Here is a 23,529-nt window from a genome sequence, read left to right as displayed (position 1 = left end):
AGGTGCATACTAAATACTAGTCTATTCTGCTATTCTATACTGTTTTAAAGCTGAATATGAAAATAATCTTGAATTTTAATAATTTTTTTTTCATGTTTGGCTTTTTTTGAATACTGAATGAAAGTTCAACAACTTCTAAATAACAACTTTTTAGTTTCTTTTCTCATCTAAAGGCCAAAAATGGTGATATTTTGAAATGATTGTATGGGGAACCCCCAGGAGAGTTCCAGGGGTGTGCCACAGGCATAGGTGGATTGGCCGTCCAAAGTTAGTGGGGGTTGGTCATACATTTGGACTCGATTGGAGCACTCTAGATGGGTTAAAGTGGGATTTTTCGTTCGACCCAAATTGGGGGACATCAGAATTCGTTTTAGAGGTTTTCCTTCGGCAAAGTTTCTTATTTTGATCCCTAGAATACGATTTTCACAGAGCAAGGAGCGATTTTTAAATCGGCCCACCCTTGTGTGTAGTCATCGGGTCGTTCTTCTTCGACAACTATGCCGTTGGCAAACTTTTTATGTTATGAATTAGATGGCATCATTAGATGACAACATTGGAAAAAATGTAGTTTCAAAAGGACGGTGGCACTTGCCACACAGCACATGAAAGAATGGCTCTATAGCGAACGAAATTCACAGGGTACATTTTCTAGCCAAATAAAGAAGTTCAATGGCCGTCGAAATCTTGTGATTCGACACAATTCAAATTCTTTCTCAGGCGCTACGTGAAAGGTATGTACATATGTATATAGGTAGATAGGTGAAATGGTTGAAATGCTAGAATGGCTCTCCCCGAGTAGTGAGAGATCTCCAACGGGCAGATATCTACAGCCAAGTAGAGCTTTTGATGTAAAGAAGAAGGTTGGTGGGATTTAGATTACAGCACTGCCTCAGGCTATCGAAGAAAGGTGCACCCAGTGACTTTAATCATCTGACTGCCCAACCCGAACATTTACAGAGAAAGTAATCAGGAGTCCTTTTCCCTGTGAGGTCTCCACACCTTAAGCAATGGCGATTAAATGGTAAAACCAGCTTTTCTACGTGAGTGCCGATCGTCCAAGGACCGGTAGGCACAGCTACATACATGTTGGGAAATTTAATGGCGTGAAGTCCGCAGGACTATCTGCCCTCTGCGTCCATTGTACTGGGGCTAAAGGATTTTCGAAATCGCACAAGAAGAATTGAAGCGTTGGCGAAAGATATTTTCTATGTCGAAAGATCTGAGACGATTTCAAAGCTGAAGAACAAAATCAAACGGGTTATAAAAAAATACTGCATGAACTGTGCCAAAAAGTCATGGAAAGTTTTGGGATGCACATTCTGTGTTGGAAGAGATCTTAAGGTGAACATTTAACGCCTTAAGGATAATAGTTTTCGCTCAATTTTAAATGGCAAGTGCATTTCGAATAGGTGAAAAAACATGTTGCTGGTATATTGGGCAGTGTTTTCATGGCGTGAATTGATTAACACTGCATACGAAATTTCACGCATATTTAACCACAATGCAATTTGTATGGGTTTTGACAGCCAATCCACCTCGAATGCGAACTTAGTACTTTGCTTTAGACCAAATGCTTTGCACTAAAAAATCATTTCAACAAATTTTGTTGTTCTTTATTTGAAAAAGGGAGCAAGTCTCTCTTATTGCGTCACCCTGTATCTTACATTTATCTTATTTTTCTCGCTGCTCTGCTAAAAGTTTCCTACGCACCAGCTATCGTAGCCAATTCAAATTTGCTCCAACTCAGACGAATAGTTGTGCATGCATACATACACACGAATCCACGGCGGCCATTGCCAGAGGAAAGTGCAATGTGCAAAATTACGCTCAATGCACGATTTCCATCGAGTTGCAGTTTCAGTCGGTCGACATCAGTTTCCCGGGTTGGTGTGTTGCGCTAAGCCATTAGCCATTTTTCAGTGGTCATTTGTTTTATTGTTTTTTCGTACCTTGATGTGCACATTTCAAATTGAAGATACAAACAAAAAAAATAGTAAAAGTAAACCAAAGCAAGTCATACATTCCGCGCCAAAAAAGATGTGAAAAATATACTAATACGTAATTACGAACGAATGAAGAAAAGAGTTTTTTTATATTATTATTTTTCAACTTTTCTCTTTGCAATCGTCTTTTTCACTGGCAATCAAGGCGGCGGTACTTGCCACTTGTTGCATGACCGCATACGATAAGCTTCAGATTTATCTAACAAACTAGTTTTTCATTACATTTTTTTTTTGTTTTGTTATTTTGCCGCTCTTCGGTTGTGCAAATTACACTCACACATTCACACAGACGAGTACACATATTTTTGTGCTCGTGTGCTCTTTTCTCTAAACTTAAAAGCGCATTTTTCACTGCTTGTCCACGCCAACAAAGACCTTGCGCTGCGTGTGCATCGATGTGTGTGCCATTTGTTCTTCGGCTGAGTTATTGACCCCTCCCAAGCGACATTTTCCAAATACAAATTTTTCTCTACTCAAACACATTTGTAAGTGCGCGTACTTTTCGTGAAGTACTAGTTTCGTGATACTTACTTGAACGTGCTGACTGTTTGAAATGGAACGCGATGATTACGCCTTGAATCTCATCGAGAAAAATAACCGGTAAGTTGAGGTCAAGTGGGTGTTTGATGATTTACATTGTATGTGAAAAGAGGGACTTGTGCTCGTTCAATGCAAAAGTGTTCGCATTCTTTGAATTTCTTCTTCAGTGCGCGAAGTCTTCGCAGAAAATTCACTGCTTTTAAAAATGGTTTTATGCGAAATTAAGTGGGTAGAATCTATTCGTGTTAAGTGTGGAAATAGGGCGTAGCTTTGGTGATTTATAGAGGATGGGCTGGAGCGTGCAACTGAATTAGAAAAAAAAATGTAAGGTATACCTGTATATAAGGTTTTACGATAAGGGCGGGTCGCAAAGGAGTAAAAGTACGTAGTAAAAGTATGCAGTGATTAGTAATAAATCCACAAAAATTATTCTACCCATTCACATATGGCAGATTAGCTGCGAAATTGCAATCAGCTGCCAAGACTGTTTTGAAAGGGTTTTCTTCACAGAAATTGATCTGGTGGAAAAATGTTTCTGGTTTGTCCAATTATTTTTAACGATATGAAAAGAAGGTAAAGAGAGGCAAAAGTTAATTTAATTGGTCAATAAGGAGGTCGACCGAACACTCAAATAAGGTGTAAGCACCAAAAGGGTTTTCCAATAGCAGGTGTTATTTTGAATAGCCCGCTATTTTGGTAGATGTCACTTTTGCAGCTGTCATTTTTTGATATTTGACAAATAGAAACTGCGCTAAAACAACGCATTAAAATTATTAGAATTCACTATAAAAATGGTGAAAGTTTGGCAGAGACGGTTCGTAAAACTCGAACATTTTTGGGTCTTCGTGAAGCACCTTGTCGGAGCGCAATACCGCAATTGGTGAACGAATTCGAGCTGTTGGGACAAGTTAGTGATGTGAAGAATAAAACCCGTGCACGTCGCTCAAGAATAGCCGAAAATATTGCTGTTGTAGCAAAAAGTGTAGGAGAAAACCCAGGTTTTTTTATTCCTCGTCGTTCTTGGGAATTAGGCATTCCACAAACGTCATTGCAGCGTATTTTGCATAAAGATTTGGGTCTTAAGGCTGATAAAGTCCAGTTAACACAAGAACTCAAGCCGGCCGATCATCAAAAAACGTCGTGTCTTTGCTGATTGGGTCGTTGAAATGCATGAAAATGATCCGGAATTCCATCGAAAAATCATCTTGAGTGATGAGACCCATTTCTACCTCGATGGCTTCGTCAACAAGCAAAATTGTCGGATCTGGGGTTCCGAAAATCCAAGAGTTTTTGTCAAAAAGCCTCTCTATCCTCAACGTGTTACTGTTTGGTGCGGTTTATGGTCCGACGGAGTCATCGGACCTTACTTTTTGGAAAATGAAGCTGGAGCAACAGTTATTGTGAATGGATTGCGCTATCGATTAACGATTTTTATGGCCGGCATTGGATGGAATGGATCTGAACAACGTTTATTTTCAACAAGACGGCGTTATGTGACACGCAAGCAACAAAACCCTTGATCTTTTACGGGAATAAGGCCTCTTATGGGAAAACCCTTTATACTTATATAGAATATAACGCAAAATAACATAAAGTAAACCTACAATACTTTTTAAAATTTTTTTTTTGTTTTTAATTTTCAATATTTGCTCCAAGAGCTACCAAGTGCGATTTTAGAGCCTCGTCAGTGCCGAAAGTTTTACCATTTAAGGAGTTCTACAAAAACCGAAACAAATGGTAGTCTGACGGCGCAAGGTCCGCGCTGTATGTTGGATGAATCAAAAGTTCCCAGCCAAGTTATCTCAGTTTTTGGCGAGTGACCAAAGATGTATGCGGTCTAGCGTTGTCCTGATGAAATATGAAACCTTTACGATTGATCAATTCTGGTTGCTTCTCGTGGATGGCTGTATTCAATTTGTCCAATTGTTGGCAGGAGAAATTCGAGTTAATCGTTTGATTCCTCTGAAGCAGCTCAAAATATACCACACCCTTCCAGTCCCACCAAACTGTCAGCATAATCTTCTTTTGGTGAATATCAGCCTTTGAAGTGGTTTGTGGCGCTTCATCACGCTTGGACCATGATCGTTTTCGATTGATGTTATTGTAAACAACCCATTTTTCATCACCAGTGATAATCCGCTTTAAAAACGGATCGACTTCATTGCGTTAAGATGCACAAGCGTTGATTTGGTTTGTTAAATGAATTTCTTTCAATTCATGTGGTACCCAAATATCAAGCTTTTTTACCAGTCCAAGACTCTCTATATGCTCATGAACGGTTGCTTTTGGTATATTGAACTTCTCTCCAATCTCACGCAAAGTTACATGACCACCCAATTCGATTAAAGCCTTGATAACGCCTTCATCGGTATCATTTGGCCGACCTGAACGTGGCTTATCTTTAAGTAAAAAATCTCCAGAACGGAATTTGATAAACCAATTTCGACACTGCCTTTCTTTTAAGGCTTTATCACCTTGCAACCTTCTCTGCGCTTTTTCCTTTATGGAAATAATAATGTAAAATATGACGAAAGTGCTCTTTTGTGGGCTCCATATTAAAATTGACGCCAAACAAATAAATATAAACAAAATTACGCGCACTTTTTGTCTAAAGCAAGCTAAACGCGAGAGCTAATAACTGTAAAGGGAAAAATTTAAAATAAATACAATAGTCTAGAGTCAAAACAATTATCAACGCCGTCTATATGTAAAATGGACAATTACTTTCCGGATAACCCAACGAAAATTCACAGAAGTACTTTCGACTGAGTTTTTGGGGTAATACTTTCAGATAAATTACACATATCCACACTTAAGTAGTGGGTTCCATCATCCGGCTCTTAGAGTTTTTCTTAAATCGAAAAGTGATTACCAAAATATTGAATGTCTTTACAATATCTAAAGCAAAACGGCGCTTCAGTGCTACTAGAGGAGTGTCAGACTGCCATACTGGCACTGCAACCATTTCACCTTCACAGTATCTAAGATTAAGATAAGATTTAAGCAAAGAGACTTACTTACTTACTTACTTAGGTGGCCATAATAACCCGTTACCGAGTTACGGCCGACCTCACTAGCTCTCTCCAGGCGCCTCTGCTCCGCGCGCGTCTTCTCCTATTCTGTACACCAAGCGAGCATAGGGTTTCCTCCACCTGGTCTTTCCACCGGAGCAATGGTCTTCCTCTGCGTCGGCTCCCTTGGACTTCGCCCTCGTACACCTTCTTTGCTGGAGCTTCTTCATCCATACGCACGACATGCCCAAGCCAACGCAGGCGTTGGATGGCGATGCGTTGAACTACGTCAATGTCGGCGTAGAGCTCGTACAACGCGCACAGGACCGAAGATCTTATGAAGAACTTTTCTCTCGAACACCCGAAGAGCGGCTGCATCGCTTTGTGACACTACCCATGCCTCTACGCCATAAAACAACACGGGTATGATGAGCGTCTTGTAAAGTGTCAGTTTGGTCATGCGAGAGAGGGCTCGACTACTCAATTGCTTACTTAGCCCATAGTAACACCTATTAGCATGAGTGATCCTCCGTTCTATCTCCAGGCCGATATCGTTGTTGCTGTTAACCGCCAAGATAAATATGTAAATTGAGACTAATTGAAGTAAATCCGGAATATTAAACGCAAAAATAAATCTAATAAGCATCTGCTAAAAATTTGTTCTATTTCATGTTATATAATCAACCTGCTTTTATTCTCAGAATGAGCGTGGACAAATTTGAGGACCTGTGATAATAAAGTTTGCTGTGAAATCAGGCCACAGACTTCCTTGCATGCAAATTATTTTTGGGTTGGTTTCACAAAAAATTTGGGCAATACCATAAATTTGTGCGTTTTTGTAGTCAAACGACTCAGATATCTATCAAACGATTCCAATAAAACGATTATTAATAAAAAATTATAAAAATGATAAAACTGACTCGCAGCTGGTTCGCGGTGTCTCACAAAACCACATCGCATACAGTATAGCGAACTTAACACCTTGACTGCCATGTGAGACAATGGTGATACCATAGCGCGGAAAAGCCAAATAGCGGCAAGGCTCTAGCGTTGTCGAACAATAGATAGATTTATTTATTTTTAACGAAAAATCTTACAAAATTATTTACAATATCATTTATCATCCTTTGAGGGAGGCTTTTGCTTGAAAAATTCATTTACCATCTAAAGAGTATCTTGTTCAACGTTTTAAGCTTAATAGAAAGTATACAATGTGAAGTGATGAGCGTCGAACGAAAGATGAATAGGAACGAAAATTTTAATCGTCACTTTTTATCAAAATACATTCTTTTCCGCGCTGGCGAATCAAAGGTATCAACAAAAACTAATCAAAGGTATCAACTTAAAATTTTACCAGTAACAAATAACTTAGACCTGCACTATGGCAAGTCTGATAAGTAGAAATTAGGGAGAGTGCTCCCTCTACTGAAGCCTGGGAAACCCGCCAACCAAGGGGACTCTTATCGCCCGATAACCCCCCTTTCCCCAGTAGTGAAGAGTCTTGAAGCCCTTCTACTCCCACTCTTTACGAAACACCCGACCCCAGTCTAACACCAGCATAGTTTCCGAAGAGTACATAGCACCACCATGGCACTCACCTTCATTAACACCCAGGTAAACCGCGGACTCAACCAAAACCGCCCCTGCGAGAGGACTGTCCTAGTGGCGTTGGATCAAAAAAAAGCTTTCGATACAGTCAGCCACGCCACGCTACTAGATGACATTTAACAGTCGACACTCCCGCCAGGGCTGAAGAGGTGGACCGCGAAGTACCTGAGTGGTCGTCATTCGTTGGTAATATTTCGAGACCAAACATCTGAACAGAGGAAAATAAAATAATGGCGTCGGGCAAAGACATTGATGACCTATGCTCCTAGGTAAACGACTATCTCGCCGGCCTTTCTCGCTTCTTCACTGCGAGGAACTTACAACTCTCCCCCACTAAATCCACGGCGAGCCTTTTCACCACCTGGACAAAGGAGGTCAAGCTACAACCGCTATTGCAACTAAAGTACAGAATCGCAACAAGGTCCTCAAGTCGCTTGCCGTCAGCACTTGGGGTGAAGACAAGGAAATGTTGCTGTCGACTTTTAAAGCAATAGGCCGACCGGTTCTAAACTATGCTGCGCCTGTCTGGTCGCCTGGAACCAGTGATTCGCAGTGGACGAAGCTTCAGACCTGCCAAAACACTGCATTAAGGACCGCGACAGGATGTCTTATGATGTCACCGATTCAACACCTACACGATGAGGCACTTATGCTGCCTGTTAAGGAGAATAACAAATTGCTCAGTAAGCAGTTTCTGCTAGGGTTCTACCGCAGGCTTCAGCCTGAGCCTGAGCCACCTCGCAGGCACATCAGGAGACATTTCCTCAACTACGCCAACGAGATCCTAGACAAAATAGACAGACAGCTACTGGATCGGACAGGTCATAAACGACATTCATCGGGAGACTCTCACCACCTTCTTAAGCTCCCGACCTCCGAATGCCGTTATCGGAGTCCAACCAACCACCAATCACAAACGAAGCGCTCCAACTTCCCAGAGAGTCCCACGAAACCTTGGCACAATTACCTTCTGGATACTGTAGCAGGTTAAACTCCTACTTATCCAGAATCGCCCCCGACATATTAAACATATGTCAGGCATATGAAGGCACTCCGCACGACACTAACCACCTTTTCACATGCCCCATTAAACCCACTCATCTAACACCCCTCTCCCTCTGGACCCAACCCGTCGAAACAGCTAGTTTTCTGGGCCTACCATTAGATGAGCTAGACGTAGACGGCCGGTGATTACGCTACATTGACAGGGCAAAGGTACTGCTACAACAACAACAACAACCTGCACTATGGTCCGGTTCTTCATATATTTTATCCGTAAAGTTTAGTGCTCCATTCCACGTTTTTTGCCTATTAGTAGTGTTAATACAATTAGGAAATATTTCACTTTTTACTGCCCCTTGCATTTTTCTAGCAACGCTTCGTCAAATTGTAAGCCTGATGTAAAACCTCAGCCCCGAAAACATTTCTTTTTAAATCTACTTTTGTCAGGAGACGTGGGAGCCTCAAGGTTTCATATGCAAAGAGTTTTTTTAGATATAATATCTAAATAAATTGCATAAGTAGACGAACAGCTTGGGAGCTTAAACTGTTCCTTTACGAATTGTAGTTGTAATTTGTCAACATTCTGAAGCATACAGCCAAAATTTTCCATTTCACACCTACCTTTACTGACGTAGCCCTCATTCAAGAGCCATGGATATGCGGCAACAAAATCTGTGGACTCGGAGTGAAGGGCTTCAAACTAATTGCCGTACAAAACACAGGCAAGATCCGCAGCTGCATTCTAGCTAGAAATAATATCAATATTTTTTTGCTTCCACAGCTCAGTAACGGCGACTTGTTGGTGGCAAGCATCGAGCTTGGGAAAACCGGCTCTTGGCTAGCCTCCGCCTATATGGCCCATGAAAAAGACGCCCCGCCGGAAGAGGTTCGGGTGCTCGTGAAACAGGCAGCTCTGAAGAAGAAACACCTGGTTGTCTCCTGCGACGTAAATGCACATAACACACTGTGGGGGAGTAGCGATACTAACGCTAGAGGTGTGTCTTTACTTGACTTTATTTTAGAAAGCAAAATTAGTGTGTTGAATTTAGGCTCAGAGCCGAGCTTTGTCACAATTAATAGAGAGGAAGTTCTGGATATCACCCTGGCTTCCGACATGTTTTCCAACTACGTTGAGAGATGGCGCGTTTCAAACGCAAATTCGTTCTCAGACCATCGATACATCGAATTTGAAATCGACATTAGATCCCCTCAAGTCGGTAAGTTTAGAAATATACAAAAAACCGACTGCGGAGTTTACAATAATAAACTAAAAACTTTACTGCCAAAGATAGTCCCCAAAGATCCCACTACAAGTGGGGAGCTGGATAAATTGGTTAATCAGGTAACTAAAGCAATGAATATCTCTTTATCAGCTAGCTGTCAGGCCCAGAGGAAAGTCTAAAAAAGTCTACAAAAATACCATAGAACATTATTTAATCTCGCCAAGGCCACGAGAAGGTCAGAGGACTGGCAAGCTTATAAGGCCGAATTGAAAAAGTATAAGAAAGCAGTCAGAATTGCGCTACGTGAATCCTGGCAAAATTATTGCAAAGAAATTAATGAAACTTCAGAAGAGGCAAGATTAAGAAAAATTCTTTCAAAGCCGCCATGTAACCTAGGCTATCTACAAGGTCAAGGGAATACATGGACTACGTCAAGTGAGGAATCATTAGGTCTTCTACTAGACACATACTTCCCAGGAAACTAGCCGGTGGAACAAAACGATTCTGCTCATCATGAAAGGCAATCCAACTTAAGAAGTCTATTAGTGACAAACGCAAAGATTAAATGGGCTATCAACACTTTTAGTCCTTATAAATCACCTGGACTAGACGGTATCTATCTTGTGGAATTGCAGAAATCACGGGATATTGCCTCATCGTTTATTAAAATCATCTTTAGTAGTTGTCTTAACATGGACTACATTCCGCTAGGATTGCGTGGATGTGACACAGTCTCTTCAAACTTTTCTACAAAACGTTAATAGCATTGAGTTAGAAACGAATGATTTTTGTACCAATGTTGACTTTTTTTATTCGAAAGTACCGTCCCTAACGGTCACTTAGGCTATAAAAGCGGCACCAGTATGTCGTTGATATAATTGGAAAAAATATATACAAGTATTTATCATATTTGTTGTTGTTGTCGCTTAAACATTCCTCATACATGTACGTAGAATGCTGCTAAAGTGATAGTCCTTCGCCGGATATAAATCCGGCATTTTTGCCTGGAGTAATAAAAAATTGAATTTGTTAATTGGTAATTGTTGTAAAATTCAAACAAAGCATACAAAAATTAATTTACAGAAAGAATTAATAATAATAATAAATAATAATAAATTATTTAATCGATACTTCAATACAATTTTTTACCAATATTTGTTCAGTACTCAATACTTTGTTCTACATATTACCATTATCATCATCTTTTAGTGTTACAGCCCGGGCGGGCTTTAGCTGCCCCAGCAATCTTCCTCCATTCCACACGATTCAGTGCCTAATTGTTTCATGTCTTCGGTGAGGTTATCCAGCCAAGTTATTATTGGTCTGACACGGGTCTTGAACATAGATAATTATAGTCTAGCAGAAGTTTTTGTGGCCTACCGTCATTCATGCAGGTGATGTGACCTGCCCAACTGATGCGTGTCCAACTTGATAAATCTTACAAAATCTTCGCCATCTTCGCAATGACTTAGCCGCTCTTTATTGTGCCTGATTATGTGCTCGACATCTTCTTCGCGTATTGAGCCAAAAACTTTACGCAATATTTTGCGCTCAAATATTCTTTGCCGTTCCTCGTCTGCAAGATTCATGCACCAAATTTCTGCACCGTAGGCCAACACGCGTCGAATGAACGATTTATAAATAGCGAGTTTGCACCTACGAGAGAGAGAGAGAGATCTTGATTTTATAAGATTTATTTTAGCGTAGTTTGTAGGATTTGCCGCCATTGTCGCCTTGTCAGATATGCAGTCCTGCATGCTGTTGTCGTTACTTATTAGTACGCCGAGATATGTAAATTTGGGCAGGATTTCAAAGCTGAAGTCTTCGATGTCAATGACGCCAGACCCTTTCCATTTCACTTTTGAGATCCTCATATGTTTGATTTGGTTTATGGTTATTGCCAGTCCAACAATCTCGCAGTTTTTTCTATCCTAAGGAAGATATCGTCTAGGTAGCGTCGACTACGGGCGACAATAGCTATTTCGAACGCGTATGCTATAGTCAAAGGGGTTTCCACCCCGTGAAGCTTCCAACAGCATAATGCAAAAAAACTTGGTTGAAGATGGGTGTTGAAAGAACATCACCTTATTTTACACCGCTGTTGATATTAAGCTCGAACATGGATTGTCTATGGATGCTGTCGAACGCTTGTTTGAATTCAATTGTTCCAATACCAGAAACAAGTAAAAATATCGATGCTAAGGTGATATTCAATGACTCCTAAGTGGCACTTATCTTTATGTGTTGTATGGTGGTGGTTAATGGATTAATGGCTCCAACACTTTATTGTAGATTCAAAATAATTGCACCAAATTTCTTCTTAACTGCATAAAATTCAGGTTTCTTGAATATTTGAATTTAATTGCATTGCACAGTCTTCTAAATTTATCTGCGCAAAAACATCTTCCAAACCTGTTAACCGAATAATAGCAAGAAAGACAATCTTACCACGTAATACATAATTGGGGCGCACACACCCCTTTTTTGGGAGCATGGCCGAGCTATTTCTCCTAATTGTGATGTGCGTCTTGATGTTGTTCCACAAGTGGAGAAACATAGAATATTACGCTGACGCCGAAAAGTAGTTGATTTTGTTATGTGGAGCTTTTTTCTAGACAGCAATGCACTCGGAGTATTGCCATTGCCTGTTGAGGGGCGACCGCTATTAGAAAAAACTGTTTCTGTCATTTGGTTTTTAATGCCCACACGAAGTTTCCAAGCCGTGCACTACCGGATGGTTAGTCAGGCAGCAACCAATTCGGTTACGGCGGCTGCCAAACCTAAATACTTTCCTATGTAAGCCAGCGCACAAGGTAAAATAGGAAAAATTTGAAGCATTTATCCTTAATTGTGATTTTTTTATTCTATTTTTTTTTTAAATAGTGTTTTTTATTGTTATTTTTTTTTTTATTGTAATTTTTATTTATTTAAGTGCACATTGACTTCAATTTGTTAAGCAGTTTGTGCAGTTAAGCTCATTGTACAATGTAAGTGAATTTATAAGCCCTGTGACTATTTTAATTGTTTCTCGGTGTTTAGAAAAGAAATTTAATAAGAAAATAAATCAATTAAACTGTCAGCCAACGCTGTGTACTTATTTACTTTTTCTGTGATTACAAATAATTACTCTATATGTTCCGTTCTAAGCGCTTTATTTTCTTTATTTTAATAGATATTCATTTAATTGTATTTAATTGCAACCGTGATCTCTAAACTACTGTCGTATTATTGCATGCTTACATACATACACACATACAGATAATACGCATCACAATACTACTGAGCAAAAGAAACAACAAACAATTTCAGACTGTTTGATTGGCCGGCGCAATTGAGTCCAATATTCCGCTCCTGAAAATATATCCTACAACAAAACACACTATGTGGGTACGGTTCTCACTCTCAAGTATATCATCGGAATGTTTTTAATTGTTTACTTTTACACGGCGAAGTGTACTACGCCAAGCGCCAATTGAGTTCCTATGCAGAACTTCGGAACGAATTCTGAACTGGTCCCGTTTTGGTCAGTTCACTGCAAAAAAACAAAAACACTGACACTTGCCTTTGGCCGATGACGCGATCGCAATAGGTAGTAAAGTAGATTATTTGTGTGACATTGACGAGATTCTATGTTCAATTCTTCAAAAAAGTTGTAGTTTTTTACCTTTGATTTCAATTTTTTCTGCAAGAATATTTTTATTCGGTTGGGGAATAAGTTCATAGCGTTTTTATATTTTCTCTTGTTTTACAACGATTTGTTTCTCTTTTGCCAAAGGGTAAGCATTCATTCGATAGAAGTCTTTCTGCTCTACAAAACTAATATATATTAATAGAATTTCTGAGTTATTTAATTTTTTATTAGTTTTGCGGCTTAGAAATGGAATACCCAGGAGGCAAAAATCAGCATTTTCGATACCTGCTCTTCTTTGCTTTTCATCGAGGTCAAACAGCTGCCGAAGCAGCCCGGGACATTTGCGACATGTATGGAGAAGGTATCATAGATGAGTCTACAGCACGAAAATGGTTTGCAAAGTTCAAAAATGGCGACTTTGGCGTCGATGACACGTCCCGCAGCGGTAGGCCTTCTGAATTTGATGAAAAACGTCTCAAATCACCTTTGAAGAAGAACGGTCGCCAAATCAGTCGTGAATTGGCGGGGAAAAATGAGCTGCGATCGCAAAACGATTCTCAATCACCTTTATTCAATGGGATTTATCGAAAAATTGGGACAGTCTCAATGAAAAAAACCAAGAAAGTTGCCTTGAAATTGGTTCTCAGCATCTTGCTCGCCATCGAGCAACTGGCGGTCATAAACAGCGCTTTTTATACCGAATCGTCACGGCAGATAAGAAATGGTGCATATACATTAATGTGAAGCAAAGAAAGAAGTGGGTGGCTCCGGAAGATACGCCAAAGCATAAAGCCGGATCTTCAACCAAAGAAGATCAAGATATATATTTGTTGGGATTGGGAGAGTACGAGAAGTGCCTTTTATATTTCGGGATTTGGCAACCCTGGTGTTGCAATCTGGCAACTGACAGCTTTATCGCAAAGTTTGACATTTTTTGGCTTTTACGTACTCAGAACGTTTTGAAATACCAGCGCTATTTGTGTTGTTTACAGTAACTTAAAAGATTCATCTCGGTCCAAAAATGGAATTAAATCCTGAACATTTTCGTGCGATTATTTTTTACAACTTTCGACGTGGATTAACTCAGCAACATTGCATGGATGAACTTAATTCATTTTTTGGCGTTGAAGCTCCATGAAGGACCAGTGTTTATTGATGGTATGGTGAATTCAATCGTGGTCGTAGTTCACTCCAAGACGAATTTCGTGAAAGTCGTCCAAAATCAGTTGTTGTTCCGAAAACATTGATGCTGTGCGCGAACTGATATTGCAAGATCGTCATGTGACCTATCGTGAGATTGAGACAATCTTAGGCATTAGTGAGAACATTTGACTGTCAAAAAAATTTGTTCGCGTTGGATCCCACACAATTTGCCAATCGCTCAAAAAAAGGCTCGTGTCGATTGGTCGAAGGAAATGCTCAAAAAATACAAAAAATACGATCGCGGGGCTTCGAAGCACGTCTATGATATCGTGACAGGTGATGAATCATGGATTTATGCGTATGAGCCCGAAAGTAAACAGCAGTCGACTGTATGGGTGTTTCAAGATGAGCCAAATCCAACAAAAGTTGTTCGCGCACGAAGCACTTCCAAGCAAATGGTCGCCTGTTTTTTCGGAAAAACTGTACATGTCGCAACCGTACCACTAGAACAACGCAGAACAGTAAATTCTGAGTGATACACAACCATTTGTTTGCCAATTGTCTTCCAAGAAATTAAGAAAACCAATCGCCAAAGACGGATCACTCTTCACCAGGACAATGCGAGCTCTCACACATCGGCTCAAACAACTGTATTTTTGAGCACTCAAAACATCGAATTAATGGGTCATTTGCCGTATAGTCCTGACTTGGCACCGAATGGCTTCTTTTTATTCCCGTACGTAAAAAACAAACTGAGAGGTCAACGTTTTTCGACACCTGAAGAAGCGGTTGTGGCATTCAGAATGCATGTTTTGGAGGTACCTCATTCAGAGTGGCAAAAGTGCTTCGACAATTGGTATCAAACGCATGCAAAAGTGTATAGATCTTCATGGAGAATATTTGGAAAAACAATAAAGTAATTTTCGATGATTAAAATTTGTTTTTTTTTTCTCTAATCCCGACATATAAAAGGCACCCCTCGTATGGTGCACTGGAAAATGCTCGAAAAGAGTACCTCGGTCAACAAGGAGCTCTAGATTGCCCAGCTACATAGCATGAATAAGGCTATTCGACTCAAACCATACTCCTTCACGACAACGCCAGGTCCCTTGTTGCACAAGTCGTTAAAGCCGCACTTCAAGGGCTCAAATGGGAGGTCCGTCAGCATCCGCCGTATTCTCCGGATTTACCGAACCTTGCATCGACCGATCAGCATCTTATCCGATCCCTGACAAGCCATATGAAGGGCGTTACCTTTGACAACAAAAATTATTGTCTCAACAACTTCGATGAAATGTACGTTCCCTTATTCTGTGGACAGGCATCAAGAAATTTTTGTATAAAGCTTCCATCAGCTGTGACACACCTATGCCTGAACGAAGGATATAAAAAAAAACAACTGCTGATTTGTCACGCGAATTTTTCAAGGCAAAATTTTCTTCTCGAGAATTTAAAGTTCCATGGTTTTTCTTCTTCATAAAAATGAAATTTTCGTAGAGAAAACTTTTGCAGGCATTTAGAATTGGCCTGATTTTCTTGCCTATCATCCAAATTAAAAACGTAATAGGACTATGAATAAGTTCGTGCGGTTTTTTTTCGAAATTTGAAACTTTATTGACGTAAAATGGTTACAAATTTAATATTCAAAATATTGTCCATCGCTTACTACTACTTTTTCCCATCTTTCTGGCAATTCACGGATTCCCTTTGTGAAAAATTCGGTCGGTTTTGCCGCAATCCACGAATCGATCCATTTTTTGACTTCATCGTAATTACGGAAGTGCTGGTCAGCCAGGCCATGTTGCATCGATCGGAAGAGATAGTAATCGGATGGCGCAAGGTCTGGACTATACGGCGGGTGGGGTAGGACATCCCATTTGAGCGTTTCTAAGTATGTTTTGACCACTTGTGCAACATGTGGCCGAGCATTGTCATGTTGCAAAATAACTTTGTCGTGTCTATCGGCGTATTGCGGCCGTTTTTCTCGCAGTGCTCGGCTCAAACGCATCAATTGTCGTCGGTAGACATCCCCCGTAATCGTTTCATTCGGTTTCAGTAGCTCATAATACACAACACCCAGCTGGTCCCACCAGATACACAGCATAACCTTCAGGCCATGAATATTCTGCGCCGACGTCGATGTTGAAGCATGGCCAGGGTATCCATACGTTGCCCGACGTTTTGGATTGTCGTAATGGACCCACTTTTCATCGCCAGTCACAATTCGATGCAAAAAACCCTTTCTTTTGTGCCGTTGAAGCAGTTGTTCGCATGCCATAAAACGGCGTTCAACGTCTCTTGGCTTCAATTCATACGGCACCCAATGGCCTACCTTTCGGATCATTCCCATGGCTTTTAAACGTTTGGAAATGGTTGATTGATCAACTCCCAAAGTTTTTGCAACCTCTTCTTGCGTTTGAGCCGGATCTTGATCGAGCAATTCCTCCAATTCGGTATCCATGAACTTTGGCGGCGCACCCTCGCGTTCTTCGTCTTCCAAGCCAAAATCACCACTTTTAAAGCGTGCAAACCACTTCTGGCACGTTCGCTCAGATAGAGCATGCTCACCATAAACTTCCACCAAGATACGATGACTTTCGGCTGCTTTTTTCTTCATATTAAAATAATGAAGAAGAATTCCCCGCAAAAACACATTATTTGGCACGAAATTCGACATTTTCAAGTGTGGTAAAAATATTGTTGTTTACTCTTCAAATAAAAAACTTATACTGACGTTTGTGCCTTACGACAGTAGCTCTCCAATGAATGTTTGGAAATGTGGATCGATGGAATAATAATCAAGTTACGCCATCTGTTGTAAAACCGCACGAACTTATAAATAGACCTATTATAAATTTATTTCAATATATTTTATAGGAAACTATTTTCCTAAAAATGATAGAATTTGTTTTTCATTTTTGTTGCTTCCTCATAATAAATTAAAATGAATTCCTGGAATTATGTGAAAAATTGTCTAGCTTAATGATCAAAAACAACCTGAAGTAGATATCAGTTTTCTTTTAATAATTTATTTATTTTTTAAAAGACAGATTTTAGCCCTTATTTCTCAATAAATATGAAATATCAAATATTTACTTACTTACTTAAGTCACAAATTAAATTCTATTAGTTCAGAACAGGTTAAACACTTAAATGTCGTAAGTTAACATTTCTGCCACCATAATTTGCTGAACAATTATACAAACTTATTGAACAATTGGTTATATTTTCAAACATATGGATCTCCGTGATGTATGATTAAGTGACTTAAGCGGTTTTTCATTTTAACCTCAATTTTTTTTCTTTTTTTTCAACGAAAAACCACATAGTTCTATATCGCGCTGCAGGTTTTTAATTGTTGTGGAAATTTTTCTCGGCTTTCACTGTCACAACTTGTACGGTGGCGCTACTGATTCAAGACTCAAACCCCAAATACGCCATCATATATCCGTTTGGGACTAGTTCGGATACAGTCGTGAAATAAGTAGTACGAAATTAGCTATTGAAGGCTGTCCACATTTTTTAAAGCAGGCTACAAACAAGACATATAAATGTTTTTATTTAATTATTTGCGCATATATTTGTACTTGTTAATTACATAAAAGTCGCTTACGAGTAGATATGCATGTAATATATTAAAATAATGCATCAAGTTTTAGGAGCAGCTACTTCCCTAAAAAGAAAACATTGTCAGAAGTGCCGTGTTTGCGAGTGGAGATGAGTATTCAAGTGATTCAGTTCCAATTCAGTTTGTGGAATGCATTTTGGAAGGTGTTCAAGCTGCAGTAGCCGAATAGACTGGTGCGTGACTATCATTTGAAACAACGTAGGTTCGAATCTCCGTACACGAAACAGCAAAATGATAGATAAAGTTTTTTCTAATAGCGCGCGCTACTCGGCAGGCAGTGACAAACCTCCGAATGGAGGAGGAACTCGGACAAACAACCAAAAAGTGTGTAAGAGCTAATTATTTATTGCAAATTTTTTTTAATTTGCAGTTTGACAAACAGTAACGCATTTTTGAGGTGAAATTTCTTAGGCGTCGATGGACGAGCGAGAATGGAGAGTAAAATTTCGAGGCCATGCAACGCTTTCGGCATTTTCGTTCCGCGAGAGAGAAAAACGATACAACGTAGAGGAAAAGGAGAGAGGGAGCTAATATTATTATTAGGCTATTTTTCCTGAGTTTTTCCTTGTGGTTGCTAATTTCTAGTGAGAAATAACACTGCCTTCTTTTTAGCGCTTATTTGTTGGTGCAAACTTGTAGGAAATATATCTTTGGTGCCTACTTTTTGGCGTTATATTGCCTTGGTGCCTACTATTTGGGGAGTTTTTTGGTCCCAATTTTTTTGGCGTTTTTTTTTGTGTCTACTTTTTGGCGCTTATTTCCGCTTCCCGGCTAGTGCTTGTGCGTATATTGTAAATTTCAAGGGCCGATGTTGAATATGAACCACACTTAAACGTCAAGTTTTTTTCTGCATTTCGTTTGACATTTTTTAATTTCAGACCAACTAAATTTGAACCATGTTAAGATACACAATCGAGCAACGCGTGAAAGTTATTCAGGCTTATTATGAAAACGGGCATTCAAATCAAAATGCATATCGCGCACTTCGTGATTCAGTGATGAGGCACATTTTCACCTCAGTGGATTCGTCAATAAGCAGAATTGCCGCATTTGAGCGAATGATAATCCAATAGTGATTGCCGAAAAACCAATGCACCCACAAAGAGTGACTGTTTGGTGCGGTTTATGGGCCGGCGGCATAATTGGGCCGTATTTTTTCCAAAATGAGGTCGGTCAGGCAGTTACTGTGAATAGTGTTCGCTATCGTAAGATGATAACGAACTTTTTGTGGCCCGAATTGGAAGATATGGATGTGGACGATATGTGGTTTCAACAGGACGGTGCCACTTGTCACACAGCTAACGAAACAATGGCTCTTTTGCGCGAAAAATTTGATGGCCGAATAATCTCACGTCGCGGCGATGTCAATTGGCCGCCAAGATCATGTGATTTGACACCGTTGGACTTCTTTCTTTGGGGTTATTTGAAAGAAAAGGTGTACGTCGATAAGCCAGTAACAATTTAAGAGCTAAAGGATGAGATAATTCGACACATTAACGGCATAGAACTTCAATTATGCCGAAAATTTGGACCATCGGATGGAGGTGTACCGCCGAGATCGCGGCAGCCATTTGGCCAATATTTTGTTCCATTCGTAATTGAGCCATACCAATATTATCATAATTGAGAGAAATGACAATAATTTCCTAAAAAAATTGTATTTAGTTAAAAAAAAAAACACCGGCCCTAACCCATAACCCTAAGCATCGAAAAAGTTGGAGCCTGCCATGTGAACCAAGTCCATCGACAGCGAAAATAAAATTCATGCTTCAAAGGTTATGTTGTCCATCTGGTGGGATCAGAAGGGTGTCATCTATTATGAACCGCTTGGACTATCTGAAACCATCGCTGGCGGTTGTTACCGAATGCAGCTAATGCGTATGAATTGCGATCTCAAAGAAAAGCGGCCGGAATGGGGCAGTAGACAGGACTAACTGATTTTGCTGCATGACTGGGTAATCTTGCTACTCCCGCCGTATTCCCCCGCTTTTACACCTTCGGATTGCCATTTGTTCCGATTAATGCAGTCAGCCCTTATGGGAGAGCGGTTCACTTCTTACGAGAGTTATTTCTCGAAGAGGTGATCACAATTGGCCACCATCTCGGTGATTTAACATCCTGTGACTTTATCCTTTGGGGCCACGTGAAAGAGAAGGTATACGGCAACAGCCCAGGGTCGACTCACTTTAATGGCATACCTTCCTCTTTATAATGAAATAAACATCCATAGAATTTTTCTTTGAATATCAAAATAACACCTCCTGTTGGAAAACTCTTTATTATTTAATTGTTGAAATAAGTCGTAGCTTTGGCTAAGAAAGGGCAGCAAGTTATTCCCATACCCAATAAAATACATTGAGCAAATCACTTACCAACAAAACGTTTTTGAAACGAACTTTTACTGTTCACATAATTATTTTATCAGAAGTTCTGGGCTATTTGAGAAGTAAGAAAAGATTACTTTTTAAAATGCTATTTCGTAATTACATGCAAAACTACTTCCTTTTTTAAATTTTATTGTTTTATTAATTTTATTCTTAACTAATCTTTGCTCAAAATCTGAAATGAAAAACGAAAAACTGTAAGCGAATTTCACAATAATTCAAGGTTATTAAAGAATATGAGCAATAATGCAAGCAAACAAAAAGTTAGGTGGATATCGCAGCCTAAAAATTCTCCATAAATATTTGGCGAATGGTGCTGATGGAGGTGCAGTTCTTGACCAGATATATTGAATTCCAGGTCATTACGGTAACTTGAAACCGACTGAATGTGTTAGGTAATTGACAGCAGGGATGGTCATATCAGGTAGGCTTTTACAGCCGTGACACTAAGATCATATAAAGGCAGATCAATTTAGAGATATCGGATTTCAAATTGAAATAAAGAACCATTTATGACACTTATTTTTCAAAGATAATCCTTTTCAAATGTTGGCCGCAACTGCGCCGTACTTCGACCATCCGTAAACACCAATTTTAAATGACCTGCTGGAGGGCTTCGGTCGGTATCCCGTGAATAACTTTAGCAATGTTGGTTTCCAATGCTTTAATCGAAGCTGATTTATTCACAAAGCATTTAGACTTTACATCCATCCCCACATAGAAGCCCAAAATTGTAATGTTACACGAACCTGGTGGCCAATCCACTGGCCCGAGACGAGAGATAAATCAATTGTTTCATGGGCTGCATGGCAAGTAGCGTCGTGTTGGAACCAAATGTTGTGCAGATCACGGCTTCAATTTCCGGCATCAAAACGTCATTTATCATGACGCGATAGTGTTCGCATTACATAGTAAAATGGGCTCCAGCCTCGCCTTTCAAGAAATGTGGGCCGGTGATTACTCCAGCTTATAGGTCAAATCAATGTTTTCAATGGATGTAATGGCTGTGCTAGAATGGGTTCGAGATGTTCTTCAGCCCAATAATAAGCCAAAAATGGGCCCTATCGCGAGCGTCGCTTTTCGTACCGCCATTGTACGATTTGTAAACGTTGTTGAGGCGTGTAAGTCTTTCTATGATGAAATGTCAATGAATACTGAAAGAAATTATGTATTTGTTTGACAGTAGTCTCGCGTAATCTATCAAAAAAATCCCTGGAATCACAGAATTTTTTTCTTTTAACGTGAGATATCTTCAAATAGAAAACAAAACCTCTTATTGCCAATCTCATCGTTGCGAAATTCGTTGAATTAAACAACTTTGCCTGCAAATAATTCAACAAATGGCAAATAATCAGTTTTGAACTCGTTGGTTATAGTTCTAATTTGTTTATATTTTTTTATTACAAATAAAGGATTTTTCAATAACTGGTGTTATTTTGAATAGCCCGCTATTTTGGTAAATAGATGTCACTTTTGAAGCTGTCAGTTTTTGATATTTGACAAGTGGGAACTGCGCTTAAACAACGCATTGAAATTATTAAAATTCACTATAAAAATGGTGACAGTTTGGCAGAGACGGTTCGTAAAACTCGAACATTTTTGGGTCATCGTGAAGCACCTTGTCGGACAGCAATACAGAATTGGTGAAAAAATTTTAACTGTTGGAACAAGTTAGTGATGTGAAGAATAAAACCCGTGCAGGTCGCTCAGGAACAGCCGAAAATATTACTGTTGTAGCCGAAAGTGTTGAAGAAAACCCAGGTTTGTCCATTCCTTGCCGTTCTTTGGAATTAGGCATTCCCCAAACGTCATTACACTGTATTTTGCATAAATATTCGGGTCTTAAGGCTTATAAAATAGAGTTAACATAAGAACTCAAGCCGGCCGATCATCAACAACGTCATGTCTTTGCCGATTGGGTCGTTGAAATGCATGAAAATGATCCGGAATTCCATCGAAAAATCATCTTGAGTGATGAGACCCATTTCCACCTCGGTAACTTCGTCAACAAGCAAAATTGTCGGATCTGGGGCTCAGAAAATCCAAGAGTTATTGTCGAAAAGCCTTTCTATCCTCAACGTGTTACTGTTCGGTGCGGTTTATGGTCCGACGGAGTCATTGGACCTTACTTTTTCGAAAAAATGAAGCTGGAGCAACAGTTAGTGTGAATGGATTGCGCTATCGAGATATGATTAACGATTTTTTATGGCCGGAATTGGATGGTATTGATCTGGACAACATTTATTTTCAACAAGACGGCGCTACGTGCCACACAAGTAATGAAACCATTGATTTTTTTATCAAAATAACACCTTTTATTGGAAAATCCTTTATAAAAATATAATATCAACATCCTTCTAAAACAACCGTTAACTACTTTTATCCATAGTTGGCATATATTACTTGAAAAAGTGGCTCAATTATTGAATAAGAATGACTTATTACGAGCTATTCAATTACAATTTCATAAAAAAAAATGTTTTCCACGTCAAACATCATCTTTCCGACCACTGTGCGTCGGTCGAAGATTTTACTTTGAGATTCTTAATATTATATATTTGCTAACCCCTCATAAGGCTGAAGTAGCCTTGAAACCTCAAAGCGTTTCTATTCTTGACAGAAAATAGCTTAAAAAACCATTTCTTTTAGTGCTGCTTTTCATCTTAATTGCTAGCTATGTTTCCGTAAAAAATTATAATAAGACGCTAAAATTTTGTTTTTGGTACTTAAGAGTTTTCTACAGTAATTTCGAACAAAAAATTCCTGAAAGCATAGCTCTAAAATCTACCTTATTTCTAGCCTTCTTTATTATTAATTTTAGTTGTTTATCCACAAAAGCGAGGCAAAGACCTCATTTTCGCGTACCCATTGTGCAGAAATTATGAATACAAACATATATACATTTGTACAAATGTGTAAGTACATAGCATGAAAACAATGTTTTCCTTCAAAGCACGCAAAGTACAACCCAAAGGAGACATGCGAAAATGAAAATGAAGCACAAAACAGCAAAAACAAAACAAAAATGCGAGCACCAGTTGCACTCAAGCGCAACGGGGAAAGTGAGGTGCGGGCCAACTAAAGTCAGTTTAGAAAATGCCTACGAAATAATGTTAGCGCGTATAGCAACATCCCTGCAGGAAAATGCCAAGGAAGTATAGACACAGTCCAGTTCTGCTACTGGAATTTATGAGAAGAAATCATATTAGTGTGTCATTGACTAGAATAATACCCGTAGTATAGTTATCAATTTGTAATTCTTTTTTATACGAAAGTTAAGTTTATGGGCGCACTACTGCATCGCGATGCTAAGAGCATTATATACCAGGTGGAGCAAAATTAATCACCCTACCAGA

General features: G+C 39.4%; 1 protein-coding gene across 1 annotated transcript in view; it reads left to right on the top strand.

Moving 5' to 3' along the window:
- The first annotated feature begins 1,901 nt into the window (after positions 1-1,901).
- The window catches only part of LOC128863944 (ATP-binding cassette sub-family G member 1), a 140,884-nt gene continuing 119,256 nt past the window's right edge, over positions 1,902-23,529 (top strand). The window contains exon 1 of the mRNA XM_054103373.1: positions 1,902-2,603. Within this exon, the coding sequence (XP_053959348.1) occupies positions 2,557-2,603 (47 nt within the window). The 5' untranslated portion in view covers positions 1,902-2,556. The remainder of the gene's footprint in view (positions 2,604-23,529) is intronic.

The sequence above is a fragment of the Anastrepha ludens genome, chromosome 5, assembly GCF_028408465.1.
Source record: "Anastrepha ludens isolate Willacy chromosome 5, idAnaLude1.1, whole genome shotgun sequence".
NCBI classification, from domain to species: Eukaryota; Metazoa; Arthropoda; class Insecta; order Diptera; family Tephritidae; genus Anastrepha; species Anastrepha ludens.
This window is presented reverse-complemented; position numbering and strand designations above follow the sequence as displayed.